We start from the raw sequence: 23,308 nt of genomic DNA, 5'->3' as shown, positions 1-23,308 counted from the left end.
TTTTGCAAGCTAAGCCAGTTTTCCAGTTCTCTAAGATATAATAGTAAGGAATAAAGGACAAATCTGCACTAAATTATGCTCTGAGGGTGATAAAGTTTTCTAACTTCTTACTAGGGGCAAATTTATACAACTATCTTCTTTTTCAATCATAACTTGAATATGTATGTTGAAAGAGATGAGATTTAATTGCAGTATTTTGTTAAAGTTTTTACAAGGACCTACTTACAAATGTAAATTTTGTCCTGTTTATGCTATTTAAGTAATTACCCGTATACATGAAATCTTGGATTGTCAATGTTAGAAGGAAACTTTAGTGATGCCCAAGGGCAGCCTCCTCACTCTACAGATAAAGAAACTGAGGATGAGAGAGGAGACAGGTGGTGACAGATGATAGTACTAATAGTAATGGAAAACACCTCTCGAGAATTATTTCTTTATCTCTCTATTTGTTCAACAGTGTACACACATATATATTTTATGTATAGAAAATACATTTTAAATTTAGAGCCTTCATGGATTTGTCCATATTTGATAGACAAATATTTGAGGATGATAAAATTGATTCTTAAGCTTTGCTTCAATTTTTTTTCTTAAATTTTTGTGTGTAAAAGTGTCTACACACATATGTATCTTATACATATGGAATATATTTTAAATTTAAAGTCTTCATGGATTTGTCCATATTTGATGAACAAAATATTTGAAGATGATAAAACTGAATGCAAATTGACTAATTTTTCGGTTTTTCTTATATTTTGCTATGGGAAATCAACAGCATATTTTTAAAGTTGCAGAAGATGACTTGATTCTTTGAGGTGTTAGTATACGTAAGGTTTTGTCCTCTTGTTGCAGTGTCTTATAAATATTTCAGTGAATAGTTTAGTGTAAAGGAGAAAAGCACTAGCTGTATCAAATGAATGAAAGACCTATAAATATACATAAAATTTTCTTTAAAAGTTTAAGGAGTTCAGGAAAAAAATGTATCTTTCTATAAATGTAATAAAAATTATCCAGGTAGATTTAGGGCATCTGCTGCTGGTTTAGAAGGTTTTATTTTAGGAGATATTGAATTGAAGATTAATCTAGACATTCCTTAAACTTTATAGGTAATCATTATTTGTAACTCTTACACTTATTTGTTCAAACATTTTAATGTTTAAATATTGTTAGATAATTACATATTTTAACATTGACCTTCTTCTACCTTATCTTGAATCTAATCCAATGGAAGTCCTTATTCTTCAGAATCTGACATTAAAAGCAGTGCAAACAATGGTCCCATCCAAGCTTCTCACAAAGCATTCTTTGTTCCATATGTAGAAATCATGACATTTGGGAAGTAGAGAGAACTTGAGAACATTTAATTGAGTACAAGAGAAATGAGTGAGGCAAACTGACGTGTCTTATTACACAATTAGAGGGAGAATGAGAGAAAGAGAGAGAAAAAGGGGGCACCACAGACAAAACTATGTCATCTGATTTACTAAGACGGTAATCAATTATGTTCTCTGTTGGGCATCCACCTAGCTTGCACAGCTATCCTAAAGCATTATTTCAAGAAGTGCCAAGCAAATATAATGAAAAGGTAATCTTAGATAATCAGAGAAAGATTAGAATCTTTTTTCTTTCAGTCATTTTCAGGGCAACAAAAAAATAAATGAACTTTCTAAACAAATGTTTCAGCTCCCAGTACTTAGAATTACTAAGTGCAGAAGGGGTTCCCAGGTTCAGTCCTACATCCCTGTCAGCACTCAGTATTTCCATGCATCTCTTTAAGTCATGCTCAAGGATTATGTTATCAACAATGATCACCAGTGGTGGGAAAGCTGTGCCTGAAAGGGGTGAATAATAGCTAAGACTTCTTTCCGTGCACATTTTAAAGCAGTGCTTTCATTCATAGCCAAAATCCTAACGGGGGGCGGGGAGGGGCATTATTGTGCCTAGACTTCAGTTTCATGAAGAGATCTATTGTTTCTTAGTATTGCTGAGCTACCTCCTTTAGTTCCATGTTGTTTTTTTCTTGTGTCAATAAAAACATCTCATGCCCACTTTTTTGGTGTGCTGTTTCTACTGGGCTGGCCATCTAGCAGCTGCCTGGAGGTCTTATTATTCTCTACTTTTAAAAGAAAATGAGATTTATGAGGTAGTGTTGCAAAACAAGTCATATCTTAAGTCCCACCAATCACTCTTTTGAGGAAACTCAAGCTCATGATGAGAGTAATAGAAAGCTTTTTTCCTTTTTTTAAATGTCTGCCCATTTTTTGCATGCATAAGCTTATAGTCATTCTAGTGTTTTGTTTATTGTTCAGAAAAAGAGTTAACAGAGAAAGAGTTCAGAGAAATAGAGAAGTGATATGATTTTAAGTACATATTATTATCTCTGGATTTAAGGCAGTAGGAGTAATTCCATCAAGTAGTGTAAATATGAAGCAATCCTGCTTAGGAAGTATATCACAAAAGACACAGGTAGGCAGAGTCAACAGGAATTAAGACAAATACTGTTTGTCCAAAGTTGCTACTAGCCATCTATATTACCACATTGCACTTGCTTGATAACATGGAGATTGAAGACCAGATAATTCTTACTAAAATTGTTTTGTAAACTCCAGAATTCCTTTATACCTTATATACCTTTATATCTTAGTTGTACCTAAGAAATTTCTTTATGCTATTAATTGAGAAGCATTGTTATGCTAATTATTCACTAAGAAAGCAACTCTGCACTATATCTTCTATATCCAGTTATATCACACATTCAAATAACAATGAACAATGAACAATGAACAATGAACATATATATATATGCCATAAAATGGTAGTATTTACTGAGTGCTTATCCTATTTCCAGTACTGTTCTACTGCTATAGGAGATATAAAATTAAAATGACATACTTGCTTCCTTTAAAGAGTCTATTATCCCAATAAGTGAATTTGGCTTTAAAAGATGACAGGAATTATATTAAATAGAGGAAAATGGAGAGAGCATTTTTGGGTGGAGATTAAAATAAACTTGGTATATTCCTTCTTGTCAAAGACCTTATCATCCAATAGGTAAATTATGCTTTAAAATATAAATAGGATATTAATTAATGTACTGTAATAAGGAATATTTTGGCTGTAAAGAACAGCATTAGCAAAAGTATGGAAATGTTACTATGAATATCATGTATGAGATATTTATTGGTTTATTTGCATAAATTATAAGATTTTGGGGGGGCACAGTAGGTAACAGGATGAGATGACTCAGCTTTCTAAAGCTTTGAAAATTGGGCAGAAGAGGTTGTAGTTTATCAGAAAGAAATGCTGTTTTCTTGTAGGCATTTGATGAAGGAATAAACAGCATTACGGTATGGGAAGATTTGCCTAATAGTTATATGTAGGATGGACAAAAGAGATGGGGTTGGGAGAATCAAAAGGCAAAGAGACCTGTTGAGTTAGAGGTAAACAAAGACTAAGCTAAAATTATAATAATAGGGGATTGTAAAATGTGAATTTAAAGACAAATCCAATAATTATTTTGAAGAAAAAATATAATAAACCTTGGTGATATACTGGATACAGACATTGAAGGAGAGGGAAGACAGAGGACTTCAAGAATTCTCATCTCAGTTGTCGGAAAATGCCTAGATTATCTGCAAAATTGATCATGCGTTGACATGGGGTCAACTTAGTATGGGGTGGATGACCAGTTTGCTTTTGGTCATGCTGAGCTTGAGGTTTGGCTGTACAACCAGGTGGAAATCTCTTGTAGAGAGCTGGAAATACAGGATGGGGGCACTGGTGAGATTCAGGTGAAATTCAGATACATAAATGTTCAAGTTAATTAAATGTCAGCAAGGGACTATACTAAAAAAAGAGCACAGAACTAGTTTTACAGGATATGAATAATGATAACAGCATGAAGAATCTATTGATACCATAGTTCTTGCAGTATTGGCATTACTTCGATTTGGAGTGTGAAGTCATGTTATTTCTCTCAATTAAATTTTTTCAATGGTCACTCTATTTGGACATCTTTTGATACAGTGCTAACTAGCTAATATGTTGCATTAGAGTTTATCTACTCTTATCAAATGGGGTCATGAGTGTATGATAGATTATTCTTAAGCTTTGAACTATATTTAAGTGAACTAAATGTATTTATGTTCAATTGTGTTTTTTAAAAAAAATTATCTTTCTAAATTGCAAACTCGTGTATTCCTAGTTTATATAACAATTTTTCCGAATGTTTTGTTCCTTTCATTTCTTTCTTAACCACACTTTAACTTCATCCACCTTCAAAACCTCACCACATTATTTTTACATTATGAAGCCTTTTACGTTTGAACATAGAAAACACAATACAACCTTAACTAATATCCTGCTCATTAATGATTTGGAAGGTAACTAAAATTAACTATAGGGAAGTCTTTTTCTTAGAAACAAGTTCTCAAAGTACTTAATATATGCTCGATTAAAAAATTCCAACGTGGGCTGGTGTGACTCATATTCTGATGCACACACAATTACTTTTTAAGGAAAGTGAATTTAACTTACTGAACAACTGAAATTATTTTGGGATATATGTTTTTTATTGATAACTAGCAACATAAAGTACAGAATATCAAATGCTGCAGAATATCAATCATCCTAATTTCTGATAAAAAAAAGTGTTACTTAAATTAGAGAAACTTCATTTGAAATGATCACAATACGAAGTTTCTGGCTAAGGATAATTGTTAGCATTAATTATGCACTGGAAGTGGTCTGCTTGGTAGTATGGATTCAGAAAGTAAAAAGCAATCAAACGAAGAAAAACTAAAAGTTAAATGATACTTGCTGAATATAAATAGATCATGCCCATAAAGCAATTGCTCAGAGTCAGGTTTTATATATTGGTGGAACATGCTGCTGAAGACAGTACTGTTTTGTTTGCTATCAATTAAAAGTATTGGAGGAAATGTCTGCATTTCTTAGACTTTGAGTAACATCAGAGATAACTGGACAGACTAAGCTTTGCAATGGCAAGGGCATTTTTACAGAACTTTCTCGTCGTGAACCCCTGGTCTTATACAGGTGTTAGGAAGAGAGCTGAACAGCACCATGTTTGACAGCACCATGTTTGACATGGTGCATTTCCCAAAGTCATATGGTACTATCTTTGATTATTATTTTTAATAGGCACATAAAAATCTTTTAAGGTTACTTCTTGATATTTCCTTTTCTGAAAGCAAAGATAATTAAAAATGAACAGTTTTGAAAAATAAGCATTCTACCTGAGAAGGTTTTATTTTCTTTTCCCAATATGTTGAGTTAAACTCCTTTAACTTGATTTATTTCATCTCAAAGATACTGTGATGGTTCACAAAAATTGCTGAGACTCTTACTTTTTAGCCTCTTTTCATGGATTCAAAGAGATAACTTTTCCTGACAGTGTAAGAGAAGCAATATTATATTCCATGTACAAAATAGTTAGAATTGAAGTGGCAATGGCAAAATATAGAGCAAAGATAATAGTGTGAAAATATTTCAGACTTCAGATAAATTTGAACATCCTTTAAGGATTTTATATCTATGCATATATTATTTAATTTTGACATTAGAAATTTATATTATTAAGCTTGGTATAGCGGTAAATAGAAAAATAACATTAATTTTGTAATATTTCTGAATAGAAATCAGATGGCAGTTAATACATTTTTAACCAAAACATGATCTTTTGTTGAACATTTGTGAATATTTCTTTGTGCTCCAATGACATCAAGTCATGACCAAATCTTAATTTTTGAGTGTTTTCAGTGCTCAAAATTTAATTCTATGGAGCACAGGGTATAAGTGTGCTAAAAACAAAAGTGATAAAAACAAAGAGTCTTTTTTATTCTGCATGAGAATTAGGCAAGTCCTCATTGAGCAGAGAGCAGGCAAACTAGAAATAAGATTCTTCTATTACTGGGAACTGAATTAGATCATAGAAATTCCCTTTTCTTTCTGTTTCTTTCTTTCTTTCTTTCTTTCTTCTTTCTTTCTTTCTTTCTTTCTTTTCTTTCTTTCTTTTTTTTTTTTTTTTGTGGCAGATGATAAAGACTGAACGCTGACTAGAATGAGTAGCAATAAGAGAGCAGGGACTTGCTTGCAGGACACCTTCATTGCACACCTGGCTCTAGCTTTCTATGTACTTGAGCAGATCCCTGAGTCTTCTGAATCTCACTCAATCTCAGTTTTTAATAATAATAATAATATTTCTCTTATCTTGGGCTATTTGTTGCAGCTCAAAATAAGATCATATATAGCTGAACTTGTTTTTAAATTTGGCAAGTATGACACAAACATAAGGAAATAGTGTAATTTTTAATTGTATGCCTCATTTTCAATAGGCAATTATTTAAGCTTACCTTACCTGGAGTGCCTCAACTGGTCTTTTCATGCCTTGTTTTAAAATCTTCCTTTAGTAAAAGGCAACCCTGGTTTTTAAAGGCTTGAGAAGTCCCCACTTTATGTCTGCTCCCACAAGTGATGCCATCAAAATGGCATAATTTTAGCAGAATATGCATACTTTATCCTTTCTCTTTCTGGATTTTAATCTATTTTGCTACCCAAGTATGATAGCTCTTATAACTATTTCTCTTCAGGGCATTCCTGAATTAAACTAATAGCACCTTCATCTTCTAGAAGTAGAGTTACCCTTGTGACTCTCAGTCCATTTAGATCCAATTTCTAGAAATACTCTTGTATTTACAGCTATGTGCTTTTATGCTGAAGTTAGTTATAACACCCACTCCTATACTCTGCTTCTCAAGTAAATTCTCAACATACCGGTGGCTCCATGCTAACCTATATTAGCACTAACCTGGCCTGATCACTATGCTGACAAACTCTACAGCTCATTTAAGTAATACGAACAGTTAAGCATGGCTGAAGTGGAAAGTGACAAAAAAATTCCAGAATTAGATTAGCAATCTGTCACCAAGTACAAAGCATACATGTTGCTAAAGCTTAAGTCCTCTAGTCCCCAAACCTATAGGCATTTTATTATGACATTTTTAGACAACTGAAGTAATACAAATATATTAATAATGATGATAAAAATGATAATAAAAATTCCATCTCTCAAGGACCTCATAAAACTGTGGGAATATAAAATTGGTACATAAAATATCAATTATAGAGCCCAAAGTAGTAGATCATATATAGAGATTTGAAACAAGCAAGCTTTGGGGAAAAAGTAAACACTATGGAGTTTTTTGTTGTTGTTATTTTTTGGGGGAGGTTTCCTTTTTTAAAATTTTAAATTCAATTAATTAACAATATAGTGTATTATTAGTTTCAGAGGTAGAGTTCAGTGATTCATCAGTTGCATACAACAGCCAGTGCTCATTCCATCACGTGCCCTCCTTCATGCCCACCACCCAGTTACCCCATCCCCCCCCACTATGGAGTTTTAGAAAAGTGTAGGATAGTAGCTAGCTGGGTGAAACAACTGAAGAGAAGATGACTTCTCACTTAGAAACAGCATAAGCAAAGACATAATGAGACAATTGGCCAGTCTACATAACATTCTTGAAAAGGTTAAAAATATTGAGTCATATCATATAGAATCTGGAAATCCAGAAGCATAGAATGTTAAACCAGTTCAATAGCTAAAAGAAATCGACTGGTTCTAGAGAAGGGAAGTTGCATGGTGCAAACCTAAATATGAAGATAGTTTGCAAGACAAAATGGAAAAAAGGGGGAACCAAGTAGGAATTGATTTTTGAAAACCCATGATTCAGAACTGAGATGAAAATGCACTGGAAGTTGATGGGACAAAGCAAAGAAACATCATCAAACAAAAGTTGATATGGCTTATACATATTTGTATTTAAGGAAGGAGGTTAAGAGAAAGATAAACTTTAAGCCTCAAGAACTCAGAGAAGTGCCATGTTTTTTAGAAATTGAGACATTGGGAAGGAGAGCTAGTATGGGAGAAGTTGTTGGGTTCAATGTTAAAGCCTTTGAACTATGAGGTAATGATGAGCTGCCTAAGTAGGAATGGAAATACTTTGAGTAAGAATTGATGGCTATAAATTGAGAGGGTTTTGAAATTATCAGCACAGAGGCTAAAGCCATGAGTGTGTTAGGTCATCAGAAATGGAGGAAAGATCTGAGAGTCAAGACTTAGCCAAAAGGGATCTCCCGTTAGTGGGGCATAGGGTAGAGAAGCAGGAGTGCATGTCACAGAAGTTAAAAGGAAGGTATCATAGGGCTGGTGTTTAATAATAATTTTATTAGAACCTGAAAAATAATTAAAAGATGACATTTAAAAAAATGCAATGGGTTCAAAAACAATATTTTTACAGGGATGGAAGCTCAGGGTTAAGGAGGAATTAGGTGTGGAAAAATAGGATTATCATTTTATATGTATGGCCAGAAAATGAAAAAGAAAGAGAGGAGAAGTAGAAGGAGCATCAGAATAATTCAAAATGCTTTATGTGCCAACTAGGTTTAAAATCTTGTGCTAGATATTCTAAGATACACAAGATAAATCAGAAATTGTATTTGGATGTATTCATTTACAATCTAATAGAAGAAGGGAGATATACATGTACTAATTTGCAGTGAAGAAGCCAGGCTACAATAAGTATGACTTGAAGCTCTTAGTGCTATAGACATGAAGAAAGAAAGAGTAACCTAAGTCATTCAAATACTGGTTAAGCTTCTTTAACAAAGATAGCCACAAAACAAAACAAAAAACCCAGTGCTTGGAATCAGAAAACATGTCTCTCTCTTACTTCACAGTCCAGAGGAGTACAGTTCAAGGCTGGTGGAACAGCTCTGTCATTCTCAACATAGGGCTTCTAATACATCTCTAGTCATCATCATCTCCTAAAAGATGCAGAGGGAAAAGAAAGTCCAGGGCAAATATCCTTATGGAGAATTTTGAGAAGTTGTACACATTATTTCTGCTCAAATTCCAGTGGCTCAAATTTAGTTGCATTCAAGGGAAAATAAGAGGTATAGTTTTATTAGCTGGACAGCAATATTCCTGCTAAAACCAGGGAAGGGCAGTGAATCCTAGGGATAGTCGCCAGTCTCTACGTTAGATGGCCTCTGTGAAAGAATCAGGAAAACTACAACTAGATGGTGGTCCTGTTTTGGAATTGAGGGGTGGGTATAGGATTTAAATATCTATGGAGTGGAGACTAGGGAATTATAGGCTGAAGGATAATACGAGCAAAGAAATGGTTAAAAATCAATATAGGACTCTTTTTTTTTTTTTTTTTGTAAAGTGGCCAGTAGCCCAAGGGTTAGGAGAAAAAGTAATGGAACATAATCATGGAGTGGTATTTTGGAGCATGGTGTAGAGGATCTTGAATTCCATGCTTAGAAGTGTAGATATTTTGTATATAGACTGGGCATGATTGAAGATCTGTTTTTAATAGAGATGTGGCATTATGGGAATTATTCTACATGAAAAGTAACTGGGAAGCAGTATGTCGAGATGATAAGTTTAGAATAGAAGTGGGAAGACCAGTTCGGAGACAACTGCTATAGGATATGAGGATCTGAACTAACCTTAATGCCAGTGGAAATGAACGGGGAAAAGGGAGGCAAGAAATGAAAGGGACATTCTGGAGGCAGACTGATACAATTTGACTAATGTTTGGAGGTCAGGGTTGTGGGGCAAAGGAATGTAAAGAACTGAAGTTGACTCAAAAAGTGTGAAGGCTGAGTGAGCTAAGGGCTATCGACAGGACCACTGCAGTTGTTAACTGAGGGATGCTTCCAGGTGATGCTATTCGACAGAGATGGAAAAGACAGTAAGAGGGCAGGATTAAGGAGAAAGATTGCACGTTCACATTGGGCATATTAATATTGAAAAGTCTACTGTCAGACTATTGGGAATTCACATCAGGTCAAGAGAGTGATTAGAGTTAAATATATAGACTTAAGGGGGCTGAAATATATTTTATGAACAGAAAAAATATTACGGGGGCCAACAGAATTTTTAAAATTGAATCTGAAGGAGTTGGAAGGTAGCGACAGATACTGAAACAAGACCTGTTGAAAATAGAGAGGATAGAATTGAGCATGGCAATTACTCTTAGAGGTGAGAGGTAATTTAATTTAGAAAATAATAGAGAATGAAACTAGAATCAGAGCTGTGTTACTTAAATGTGAAGGAGATAAAGCTGACCACAGACTAAGCAGTGCAAGGCCAGTGAGTGAGTGAGGGAGTGAGCATGAATGTGTGTGTGTGTTTCGGGGTGAGGGTGTTGTTTGGGAGTAGGGGTTTAAAGAGGAAACGAGTGATTTACATTAGGATCCACCATTAGTATATGCTAATGAATCAAATGGAGACTGAGGAAAAGCTTCCTGGGGGTCACCATGAGGAGCAAATTGTAAATTCAAGTTAGACAGCGTTTTTCTTGGCTAGATTTGCATCTTTTGGGGACTTTGTCCATCCTAAGGGAAAAAGCAGAGGAAGGAAATGGAGGATGTGAGAAGTACACATTATTCAAATTTAATTATTAGTTTACCATACGTTTTTCCCTCTCTTTCAAATAAACTACGTGAGACTCCCTCATTGAAGTAGATATTAGTCCGTTGATTTCAGTGCCATCATTTCCAGATTCCTCCTCCCTAACTCCTTTTATTTTCTCATTTCTTCTTTTCCTCTTTCCTTCCTTCCCACCTTCCTTCCTTCTTTCCTTCTCAGAATTAAAAAATGTATATATAAATTTGGGATGGGAGGACAGAATGTTGCATATTTTTATTTCCACTTCTCCAATCCCTACCACCCCATTGCTCGTCCATCCTTTCATGGAATCCCTTGAAGCACCTATATAAAACTCAGTGGCTCATGGGATTCTATGTGGAAACTAGGGATGTCAATCAGTCAAATTATGTGTTCTCACTCTGCTTCTATAATCTACCATGTGAGAACACTAAACCCACCTTTACAGACCAGCTCTGTGTGTATGCTAATAAACTTGCAGGAGTAGGGAAAGAATGGTTTAATTATTAAGAAATAAAAATAGGAGTATGAATATATAACTACAGGCAAAGTCACAACATTTAACAATATTCAATAATACCATTGTGTCAAATTATTGAATGATTGCTGTCTGCCAGCACTATTAACTTATGCAGTCCTTACAACACCTAGAAAAGTTAGGTCTTACCACTGTCTTTCTTTTTCAGATAAGGACACAGTACAGGGAGGTTATGCAATTTGTCAAGGGCGTGGAGCTGGGTGATAACGGCAAGATCACGTTGTCTCTGACGAGCAATGCATTCTTTCGATAGTTAATTAAAATGGGTAATATTTGAAAGAAGATATTGTTGTGTGAACATTGATGGCTACCATTCTGATACTTGGAAATACTTTTAAAGATGTATATAATTATTTTCACTAGGGTAAAAGTAATAAGGGAATTTAAATAAAAATAAAATGTCTACAACCAAAGCCAGCCCTCCTGTTGCGTCAGACACAACAAATCAGATCAGAACGTTTAATTACTATCCAGTCAACCGTTCTGTTCAGTGTATCAGTTTAACTTGGAGAACCAAACAAAACATTTCTTTGTTTGTCAAGGGTAGGCTATTAAACAGGGCTGTTCTAAAATTGCATTAGAAAGATGAAAATGGTTTGTTTGATTCTCTGAATTTTAATATGTAAAAGATTATTGTGAAGAAAATTGGGCTCTCTGAAGTGACAGATACATTATTCAAATAACTTTGATTGAATGTAAGATTTTTTAACGCTTTCATAAAGGGCATGCACGCTAATTTGGTTTATAAAAGAGTGGCTTTAAAATTTGAGATATTAGGGAAAATATTTTGTTAGTTTAGTAATTAGACGAAGTATTTTTAATTATGGTGGTGATATTTTTGGATAGTACCATTAATTAATAAATATATCTGGATTATAATTAGAATAAATTACTTTATGTGTACAAGTTAGCAGTTCCTCAGTTTGAATTATTTGAGAGACGTTACCAATATTTCTAAAACCATCTAGAACTAGCCTCAAAAATTAGATTTGATTTTCTTTGTCCTAAAACAGTGATTCAAAATGAAGTAATAGACTTGAAACCAAGTAGTAAGTGGAAACCAATCAGCCTCAATATGTATTCCTGCTTCTAACACTGCTTTGATATCATGAATATTTCCATACCCTCTGAAACCTATAATTATGTCAGAGGCATGTATTAGAATGCAGTTCACTCTGATTTGGTTTTCTGTTTAGAGCTGAGTTTGTTAACACAGAAAGATGTAAATTCATAGTACTATTTTCTTAGATATATAATTATTCACTGATTATTTTAAACTCTGTCACTTTGGTAGTTTCTGTTATATCATAAAAAAATCTTAAGCTGATTTTATATTGTTTCTTCTGTCTTTAACAATTTTTCCACAGTTTTAAAAATGTTTATTTCATAACTAAGTTTGTTTTCTTCCTTTATGATTTTTTAGACTTTTTATTTTTATTCTGTACTTGAAAAATCTAAGTCTTAAAGGATAATCTTGGTTTACTGATATACAGATTTTCCTCTCACAAGTAGTATATAATAAAGAAATGCAATTTATCATCTTAGGACAGGGATCTTTAAAACCTCACACTTGCTGTCGTGCATATGAAATTGTACTATAGAAATGCTTATTTCTGGTTTCTCCTTAATCTTACCTGTCTTTCTGTTTCTTTTGCAGCGAAAATGCTGGATAGAATTTCTTCTCACTGCCATTTAAATATATTCTTTTCTTCTGTCAATTACCACAGGTTTAGTCCCTATGAGTGGTATAATCCACACCCTTGCAATCCTGACTCAGACGTGGTGGAAAATAATTTTACCTTGCTAAATAGTTTCTGGTTTGGAGTTGGAGCTCTCATGCAGCAAGGTATACGATTCAGCCTGCTATTTCCCTTGGGCACCATGTCCCACTCTTTGCTGGGGGTGACAGCTCAAGTCGCTTGCATGGGTGCCTCTGTGCATGTAACCATAATCCAGCTTCTCCATCTACCTAATGCATTTAGGCATTCTCAAATCCCATCCAAGAGAGATTCTGAGAAAATAACTAGCTTTTGCAAATGCACATACAGTATACTCATCTAATTTTTTTTTTTCTTAACCCACAGTAGGTACATTACTTCATAGTTAACCAAGCTAACCTGATCCATTAGCTAGTAGCTGCATTTAAAGTACTACTAAGATTACATCTCCTTGAGACAGGAATACAGTGTAATGCTTCTGTTTCCTGACTCATTTTGATGTAAAAAATTATTTTATATCAATTCTTGATGATTAGATGCATTTGTGTTGCATGACTAATAAATCTACTGTGTATAAATTTACAAAATTAAAATATTTAACCATTTAGTTTCCTTTACAAGTAAAATATTAGCTGCATCTGATAGCATATAAGAATATAAAATAATGCATGCTCAGATGTGCATGCAAAAATACTTTCATAATTATTTAAAATTTATAATATTAATGTTAAAAGTAAAAGGCTATACTGCTTAGAAAATGACATAATACATGCAATATGTCTTAAGGGTTTATATATAACTATGAATTCCTTATTTTAGTCTCAGTTCTCCCAAGTGGAATTTATTTTTATTTTTGCTGCTATGTTTTTTTAATTAATCTTTTAATATTTAGATAAAGTTCAATAAAGTGATATTTCAGACCTTCTACTCAAAAGATTCCATTAGCCAGGATCTAAGACTATTTTATGCTTTAAAAATGTAATGTTTTTAAGTTTTAGAATTAGCAAATAAAGCAAAATACCCCAAATTTGAACAAGTGACAATGACTGGATTAGGGAGAAAAATGTACTCCTTCATGAGAGTTACCACACCTATTATCAGAGTTTACCTTAAGATTTAGTTGTGTACTTATTATCCACTTTGAAGAGATTATTTTGGTAATTGCATTACAGATCTGAAGAGGTGAAAATTTATGGTTAAATTATAAAAGGCTGTTTATAAAAAGGTACTTTGTTCTTGCATGTTTAATCTTATGCATAAATCTATTAATTCATTACTGTTGCTTTATAAACTATTTCCTAAGGTGAGAATAAATAACTACATATCAAAAAATTAATTTAACAAATACATGTTGTAAGCAAGGCCTATCAAGTTGAAATAAATTTTTTCTTTTAAAAATATGAGCACCCAGGGCACCTGGGTAGCTCAGTCAGTTAGGCATCTGACTCTTGATTTCCACTCAGGTCATGATCTCAGGATGGTGAGATCCAGCCCTGTGTGGGTTCTGCGCTCAGTGGGAAGTCTTCTTCTCTCCCTCTCCTTCTGCCCCTTCCCCCACTTGCACGCCTGTGCACGCTCTCTCTTTCTCAAATAAATAGATAAATCTTTAAAAAAATTAAAAAAATAAAAATATGAGCATCCATATATATAGCTTTATAAATATTTTAAACCTAAAACTTGAGAATTCAGAGAACTCTTACATGAACTAATCTAAGTTTGTGGCATCTATTTCTAAATAAAATGAATAGTCAACAGTTCTATTTTCCCTTTCCTACATTTTGGGTCCAATGTTTTTTTTTTTCCTTAGACTTACTCAACACTTGGAAGACAATACTGGAGTTCTTATGAAATATTAGAAGTGAATAAAAGCCTGTCATAGGAAACAGGCATCTCTTACAAGCAGTATTGGGTAATACGGTTCACCCAGGCAAACTGCTAGTCACGTGCTGATAACTAACTTTAACAGTCTGGAGTAAATTATCCTGATAATAAGACCCAAACATAACAAAGATTTTTCAAAATTATGTTTGCTACTACTTTGAAAAATAAAATTCTTTTTTTCACTTATATTTTCTAAAATATTTGGAGGTTTTTGAGATTTGTTTACTGATAAGATTACCTTGATATCTATACAATCTATCAATTAGAAATAAGACAATATTTGATATCTCTGAAATTGATGACAAGTGATCCAAGGAATGAAAAATTCAAATATACATTTGCTTTGCCACATAACTACTTCACTGCTGGTGGATACATGAAAGAGGAACCCATACTAAACTGGCTGATGCCCAGCTCCCCAGGAATTAGTGGGATATAGTGCTGGACATGACGTTACCTTGAGTACATGACAGTCAGCCCCTAACCAGGCTCTGATTCACAAGCCTAGGAGGTACTTGCTTTAAGTCCTTGGGTAAGATATGAACTTGTGGTAATTGGGCCAATTTTGTCGAATGTCTCCACTGTTCTTTTCTTTCCCAGTCTTGTTTGACTTATTGGTGGTGTTGTTTAAAAAAAAAAAAAAAAAAAAAATAGAACGGGCAGCCAAAGCTGCCGCTGACCATCTTGGGAGTATTTTAGTATTACAGTGTTCGAGTGTGTGTCTGACAGGGCCTAGGAGCAACTACATCAGAAAGGTACTTTTCTGTTTTGTTTTGTTTTTTGTTTTATTTTCCTCACAGAGTGGTAGGCAGAGTCTGGAGCTGGAGTTGGCTGTCATGTCCAAGTCTGTCTGCTTTTTAAAATTTTGTTTGTTTGTTTGAAATTACAAGAGTAAGATGAACTGCAGTGTAAGGTGGGCTGTTTTGATATATTTCAGTTCTGATACCACTTCTCTTTAATGTTAACATGAATGATTGATTGTAGTTTTCTTTCCGTCTAAAGATGTGTTAACGTTATTACATCAGTGATTATGTTAAAGACATGACTATAAAACAAATCAGCAAATGCAGTCCATCTTTGCTTCATTCCATTTTACTCAAACCCTTTAAAAATTAAGTAATTTGTAGCCAATGCTTTCTTGATTATAGATTCAAAATGATTAAAATTGTATAGTAATATATTACATAAATCCATAAATTTAGTATACTTCTCTTATAAAAAAATCACACATGCTGATATGTATTCATTTTAACATTAAGACTATAAATAGTGTGTTTAATGTAAACAATGTGCTAAAACTGTAAGACTTGATTTTAAAATTGTTAGGATTTTATTTTATATTCTAAATTAATTAAAATTAATAATAATCAAAAGTAAAATAGAATTCTCGGATCCCATTCTCTTACTAATACCATGAGCAGGCAACTCCAGCCATGTTTGTAATATATTTATGAAATATTTATATATATGTAAAAATAAATTTGTGACAATTTAACTCTTTATTCTTATTCTGATTCTCTCATTGAGGCTAACTATAGTGATGGGAGACATTTGTTTATACAAAAGGAAATAATTTACTACCTTATTTTAAAACAAACCTGGACTAAAACCCTGTATCTCAAGGAATGTAGGTAATTGAAATGTATTTTTGTAAAACATAACTTTTTAAAATGGCAAGATAGACAAAATTTATGAGCTTTCATGTACATGAAAAATGAAACTTTACATAAAGCTTGTTAAGAAATGGATTTGAACATATGTTAAACCATTTCTTCTAAAACTGAAGTAACTAACAAGAATATGAAAAATTATACAAGTAGTTTATAAACTAGAGAGATTTTTTTCTCCCTTCTAATGTTATTTTTGTAAATGTTATTACTAATTAATTTATACTGTCTCAGGTAGAACTTGAGTCTCCTGCCACTATACTTAAAGTGTCTCAAGAGACTGTTTTATTATCTGAAATTAGCCTCCGCTCTCCCAATGGTTGTTGCTTGCTTACTAAAGCAATATGTGAACCTATGATTTAAGCTTTTACGACACAGTGATTCCATTCTGCCACTGTGACCAAAAGTATCTGACTGCTGATCGAATTCTCTGTATTCGTTTCACCTTTCCCCTCCCCCCCCAATCTCTGTTAGGTTCTGAGCTCATGCCCAAAGCGCTCTCCACCAGGATAGTGGGAGGCATTTGGTGGTTTTTCACACTTATCATCATTTCTTCGTATACTGCTAACTTAGCCGCCTTTCTGACAGTGGAACGCATGGAATCCCCTATTGACTCTGCTGATGATTTAGCTAAACAAACCAAGATAGAGTACGGTACAGTGGAGGACGGTGCAACCATGACTTTCTTCAAGGTAAGTCCTTCCGGTTATTTACAATTTACATATTAAAATGATAGAGTGCAAATAAACCTTTCTCTCTTAATGAATGTAAGTGTGTAGCAACACTGTTATTTGTGCAGAATAATCAATAATGTATACCTCAGGGAATAGAGAGGTATACAACTAAATACATGGTGATCAAGGCAAAACATTTCAATACTTGCAAATGGCAAGGAGTTTTTGCTTTACAAGGATTCCCTTTTTGTTCGAAGGAAAATCTGCCCACAGGTAACGTTCTTTTTTCCTCAATAAGGTTTTATCTTTGACTGTAAATATATATAAATAAATGAATATATATTAGTGTATATAAATATATAATGTATTAACATATAATTAATGTAATGAGTATATTAATATAGTGTATTAGTTATATATTCATATATTTACTAATATATGTATATTAAATAGTAGTAGATTCAGACTCCACAAGGCTTAGCTATTCCAGAAGAATAGAATGATTACATGCAAGAATATTTCTCATATATACATTTCTTTCTGTTGAGGTCAGACAAGTTTTACTTGTCCAGAAGCCTGCAGAAAAGAAGGAAAATAAATGATAGAAACAAGTAGAAACAATGCTTGTTATCCATATATTCATCTGCCTAATATTCTACAAGGCACAGAGTCTGAAAATGGGTTATGCCACTGAACTATCAATGGTTTCCAGAGGGACAGCCCTGTGGGACACTTAAATGGAAAGAGAGCTTGTACCAAATTCCAGGCATATAGAGTGCTTTCTCCTCCTCTTTGTTATTCCTTTCTTCTTACTCCAGCTGATCTCACTGGACCAAAGTAGTTTAAATGGGGAGATTTCACTTTAGGGAGCCAGTCTCACTTCATAAGTCTTTTTGTATTTTACCAAGTCTTTTTAAATTCTTTGTAGGTTGGGCAAAAATTTTAAGCATTGGATATTTTCCTTCACTGTTCATACAGATGGAATTGGCAATTTAAGTATGCAGAAGAGGTAGAGTTTTTAAAAATAATTGACTCAAGCTATAAAATAAATTCTTCCATCAAACATTCATCAAGTACCTATTGAGTACCAAAAATTACACTACACATTGGTATTCTAGAGCAAATAAACATCTATTTCTCACTTTCAAGGAGATTATAGTTTAGTTGGACACACGGAGGACTAAATCAACAATCATGGAACTGGGTTTTATGTGACTTAAAACAACAACTTTGCCAAATAATTATGTAGTTTTCATTATAAGAATTCTTACAAAACTAAATTAGCTCTTATTTTAGAGTTCAAGAGGACACTGAATATCCAAAGAATGAGGTAGATTTAGTATTTAATCAAATCTATGTAATTCTTAACATTTAATTATTTTCAAAGTGAATTTGTCATATGGCTAGATGAAAACTTGAATGTGTATTTTACATTTAACTGGAAAATCATTATTATTTAATCACATTTATTGTATAACCAAATATGAACAAAGTATTATGATCAGTATAGTGCTATTTGACTATATTAATTGTAATTGATCAATTTTTCCCTGATTGGATATTCAGAAATAATAGAGATAGCTTTTCTTATATAACTTTTTTGTTTTCAAAAAGAGATCAGCTGTTGAAAATGCTAAATGCACATTGTCAGTGTCAATAATTTTGTAGGGAGTGAATATATGATGCATTAAAATTATTACAGTATCTGAGACTTTTGAAGAAGGTTTGTAAAAGAACACAGAGTGCCTAAAGCAAGTGATTTGATACCAGAAGTTGAGTATTTCTGTTTCAAAAATACATCAGAGTTTTCATTTCATTATTATTTTCCAGAAGACTCAAATATTTTAAGTTTTGAAGCTCTTTTATACTATGAGCAAGGTTTATCTCTGGAAAATCAATTTGAAAAAAATTCTTTTTTTCTTATCTTTAGGCTTATTTTCTCCCTTTTTTGTCTTTTCAGTCTTTTCAATTTTCTCTTCTTTCTTTTTAAATTTTATTTATTTTAATTTTTTTTAGCTCAATTACTCTGCAGTGTTAGTGTCATTTTCCCCTCCTTTCACTTCTCCTTGCTACTGACTTTTCTTCTCCCTCTTTCATCTCTTGTTTTTGCTCTCACATGCAGAGTTGCCTCTAGCACCAAGAGAAAATTGATATAGAACAATTTTCTGTTTCCAACAGCACAGACTTTCTTTCTGTAGAATTAAGGCCTTCTGGAATCTACACTAGTCACAATAAAAACCACACAGTGATAATCACTAAGTTGACAATTACCTTATGTTGATAACTTGATCACATACTGAATTCTTACTGTTGAAATTAGAAAAAATTTAAAAAAAGATTTTAAAAGAATCATTAGATGTTGATTTTTCTTTAGTTATTTTAGTATACCCCTAAATGATATTAATTTCAACCTCATACTTTAGCTTGCTAAACTATACACTTATACCAGCCATGGGTATAAAATTAAAAAAAAATATTCCCTAGCAATCTGGAATTGAAGTAATTGCATGCTCATTTTGCAACTCTGCAATGAACCAGGGAGTAGTGTGTGTATTCTATTTACATTTGATACCATTCTTTTATTTCTTAATTAACAGCAATGCATACAAACACTCTAGGAAGCACCCTTAAGGCATTGATTTCTAAAGGAATTTCCATCTTGTTTTTACAAATTTAACAAGACCCTGCTGTTAGTTAATTGTTCTGGAATGCTCAGTTCCAGAAAATTATTTTAAAGAATGGTATAGTTTTGTTACTACAAGCAAGAAGAGCTGGCTCAAGATACCTGGTCTTAAAGGGGTAAGTCCTCAGTATTGCAAAAGCTGAGTCATGCCATTCTACAACGTTAAATAATTATTTTTCCAAAGAACATGCTTGACTTTGTTTATTGAGCTTACATGTATATTGTCTTCCAGAAGAGTTCTTTCTTCTTTTCTTTTGTATCCATTACACTCCAAATAAATTCTTCCCAAGGATAAACGTAAAGCCATGACTGGTAAAATAACTCAAAATTGAACAGACTGGTAGTTCTTCAGTGTTATTCCATGTAAACAATAGAAAACTATATGACATAAACAATAGGTTCTTAATCATATTTAAATGATAAAATAACTGAAGGCCTAGGGATTTTATTGAAAAACAATAAAGGAGTTGCCAAAACTTCCTTCTTGAAATCTGGGAACTTGGGTGTAGTACAACTGAAATCTCAACCCAGGGCTGAACGCTATACAAAATATTACCAAGCAACAAGCACATTCTTTTCTGCCTGAAGTATAAAGGTTAAAAGAATGAATACCGATAGACTGCATGTTCAAAAATAACTCAGCTAGAGCCTGTGGGTGTGATGGTTTCTTTTGAGAATCCCTGGATTTTTCAAAGTGAGTTATATGTTTTACAAAATGATGCTGAATCACCTATATTTCTATGCAACCCATGACTCAGGTTTTCCAATTTCTACACATTCTCTCTCTAGGTTTGGTCTACCTGAAATCTCTGGCTTGTTGCATGTACTAATACAGTCTGTCTTCCAAAAAATGTGGTATCAAAGGAGATGTGTGTTCTCTTTTGTGGTTATTAAAAAAAAGTCCTGCCACATATTAAAAGGACATTAAAATAGTATCAAATATCTAATGTAAATCACTTAATACTTCGAAAAACATAGAGGCTACAGTTTAGAATAGTTGTTACCAATGAAAACAACGGTGAATCAGAAAAGCTGGGCTTAATTCCTGGCTCCACAACCTATTGGCTGTGTTTTGATAAGATACTGTTCATTGTAAACCTCTGACTCCTCATCTCTAAATTGGAATGACTAATAGGACCATTCTCACAGTATTTTTTTTAATATTACATGAAAGCTCTACATGATATGCTAACCATCCAGTTAATGCTTGACAGATGTTATATGTTAGCATTACTAGAATACATGGCTAATTAAAAATATTCAGAATTTAGGATGATTTTAAACATAGTCAAGTCAATTATGTTTCTATGACCCACAGTAGGATAAATCATTTCAAAATGGATTTAAAAGAGATCACATCATGTTTATCTAATTGAAATTGCTTCAGTTTTCTGATTATTGTTGTCATGAAGAAGATGTAATTTGATAAGTAAAATAAAAAGAAACTATGAAAGCTCTTTTCTAGACTGTGTATTTTGAAATGGTATATTGAGGTGCATGTAGCAATTCTTTGGGGAATTTATTGCAAATCATAGGTAAAGGGAACTATAAAAACATTTCATTTAAAAATGTTTATCCTTAATTTTAACTTTTTTTTAACCCAATGATCAAGATGTCCTACTTTAGCCAGTGTTGCCATGCATCTTATGTTCTCAGTTACATCATATGGATGTTCATTTGTAAGATATCAAGTTTTTAATCAAGAAATATTTACTGATCATCTCTTATGTGGTAAGAATTGTGTTAAATCTTAGACATATATCCTACATCTCCAGGCAACTCCCTACACCTGTCCATTCTATCTCCTACATATCTGTTTCCTTTACTACTGTCTTGGTTCAGAAGACCTAGTGTCATCTCTGACCAGGGTCTTGTAGAACCATTTAACTTTGTTTTCCCAATTTTGTCCCTGTTGTTCTCACTGGTGCTACCAAGAGTGACTTCAAGTCCTCCAAAATTACCCTCTCCCCTTTGCTTTAGGATATAAACCTAGCTCCTCGGTGTGTTTATAAGACACCTTATGGACTGACTTCTTATTTCATAGACACTTGCTCTCACATTTGCAATTATAGCCAAATTGTTGTGTTTTTAGCCCCAGGTTGTGCCACAAGTACATGATGCACCTGCTTCTCCAATGCCTGTTATGCATTTTTTTTCATCCTTATCCCTTCCTATCAACCTAATTGGTTTTACTCCCTTTATTCCTTAAATCCTAATTTATACTTCACTTATTCCAGACAAATTTTCCTGATCCTTCCTGTACCCAAACCTACCCAGTTCGGGTAAGGTGATCCTCCTTTCTATTCTCTGAGCACTTTTTACTTCAGTTCTCATTAAATTTTCAACCCAATCTGTGTGCTTAGTTCCTCTGTTTCTACACTACACGGCATAGCAGGGGGGCAGGGATTGAATCTGCATCGTTCACTTTTGGATCTCTATTTCCCTGCACAGGTTTTGCATATGGTTTGGGCTTTGTTAGTTACCGATTGCCACAATGATGTTTCTTAACAAACAATGAAAAACTCAGTGGCATGTAACATCAACCTTTATTTAGCTTATAAGTCAGCAGTCCTATTTCTAGAAACTTGGAAGCCCAGAGACTTTAGTACATTTTGAACAGAATTATGAAAGCAGTAACCAAGGGATTTGTAGTATCAACAATAAAAGTAATAGCCAAAGATATCATGGCATGACTATCATTACTCAGAAAAGCTAATGCATTAGTCATTTGGCTCACCCACATGACCTCAACTGTTTGATCATATTAAATTTCTAAAACATTGCTTTAAGCCATTGGGGCAGATACAGCTATCATGTGTTCTTTATGATCTGCTACTTATTCTGAGTTTACCAATTCATTGGTCTTCTAAAATTAAATCCTTTTACACCAAGATGACAGTGCTTTTGCCCATACCATTTCTGCTAAACTTTCGTGGCCTTTAAATATGTCCAGTTGAGTCCACTTATAATCTAAAAACCACACCCACAGTTCTTTTTAAAATGTGCCTCTTTCTAGACTAATTTTTGCAATGGGATAGAAGCTTTTTACTGGAGGAGAAAATCTACAAGGCATTGCCTTAACTTTCTCAGAGGTCTTAACGAAGCAGCTCAAGCGACATGCTTAATTTGTTCTTTAATTAAGGACTGGCGCCATGTTGAAACAATCTGGAGAACTTTTACTGGCTTGAGACATTGAAGATTAGGAACACTTAAAATTACCCAACCATGCAAATTCTAACTCTACTGTATCACCTCTAAGTACTGTTTGCAAACAACTCGGTTCTTTTAAATTATTTCTCCCCCACCTTCTTCTCGTCCTTGCTCTTCATGTTAATGATTGTTAATATTCTGTATCTTTCTAGTACTGTGAATATTCTATATCTTTCTAGATGGTTTGTTAATGATGATTGTTAATATTCTATATCTTTCTAGTACTACCTTATCCTATGTAGCTAAAAGTAACTAGCTGATACCTTGAATATTTTGTCATTTTGTCTAGAATTTTTTTGGCCAAGTCCAAAAGATCATTAGTGCATTTCAATCTTCCAACTTACTCTAAGGCACACTTTAAAAATATTATTTCCCCCTATATTCATAGATCCTCATTTCCCCATTTTCTTCTAATAATTTCATTGCAATCTACTATGTGACCTTAAGTCAGTGTTACATATTT

General features: G+C 33.4%; 1 protein-coding gene across 4 annotated transcripts in view; it reads left to right on the top strand.

Moving 5' to 3' along the window:
- The window catches only part of GRIK2 (glutamate ionotropic receptor kainate type subunit 2), a 1,096,112-nt gene that overhangs the window by 950,652 nt on the left and 122,152 nt on the right, over positions 1–23,308 (top strand). For all 4 annotated transcript variants that reach the window (XM_078054938.1, XM_078054939.1, XM_078054940.1 and 1 more), the window contains 2 exons: positions 12,740–12,858; positions 16,753–16,970. In XM_078054938.1, the coding sequence (XP_077911064.1) occupies positions 12,740–12,858; positions 16,753–16,970 (337 nt within the window). The remainder of the gene's footprint in view (positions 1–12,739; positions 12,859–16,752; positions 16,971–23,308) is intronic.

This window comes from Halichoerus grypus, chromosome 9 (assembly GCF_964656455.1).
Source record: "Halichoerus grypus chromosome 9, mHalGry1.hap1.1, whole genome shotgun sequence".
Lineage (NCBI taxonomy): Eukaryota > Metazoa > Chordata > Mammalia > Carnivora > Phocidae > Halichoerus > Halichoerus grypus.
The sequence above is the reverse complement of the archived record's forward strand: the minus strand, read 5'-3'. Positions and strand labels throughout refer to the sequence as shown.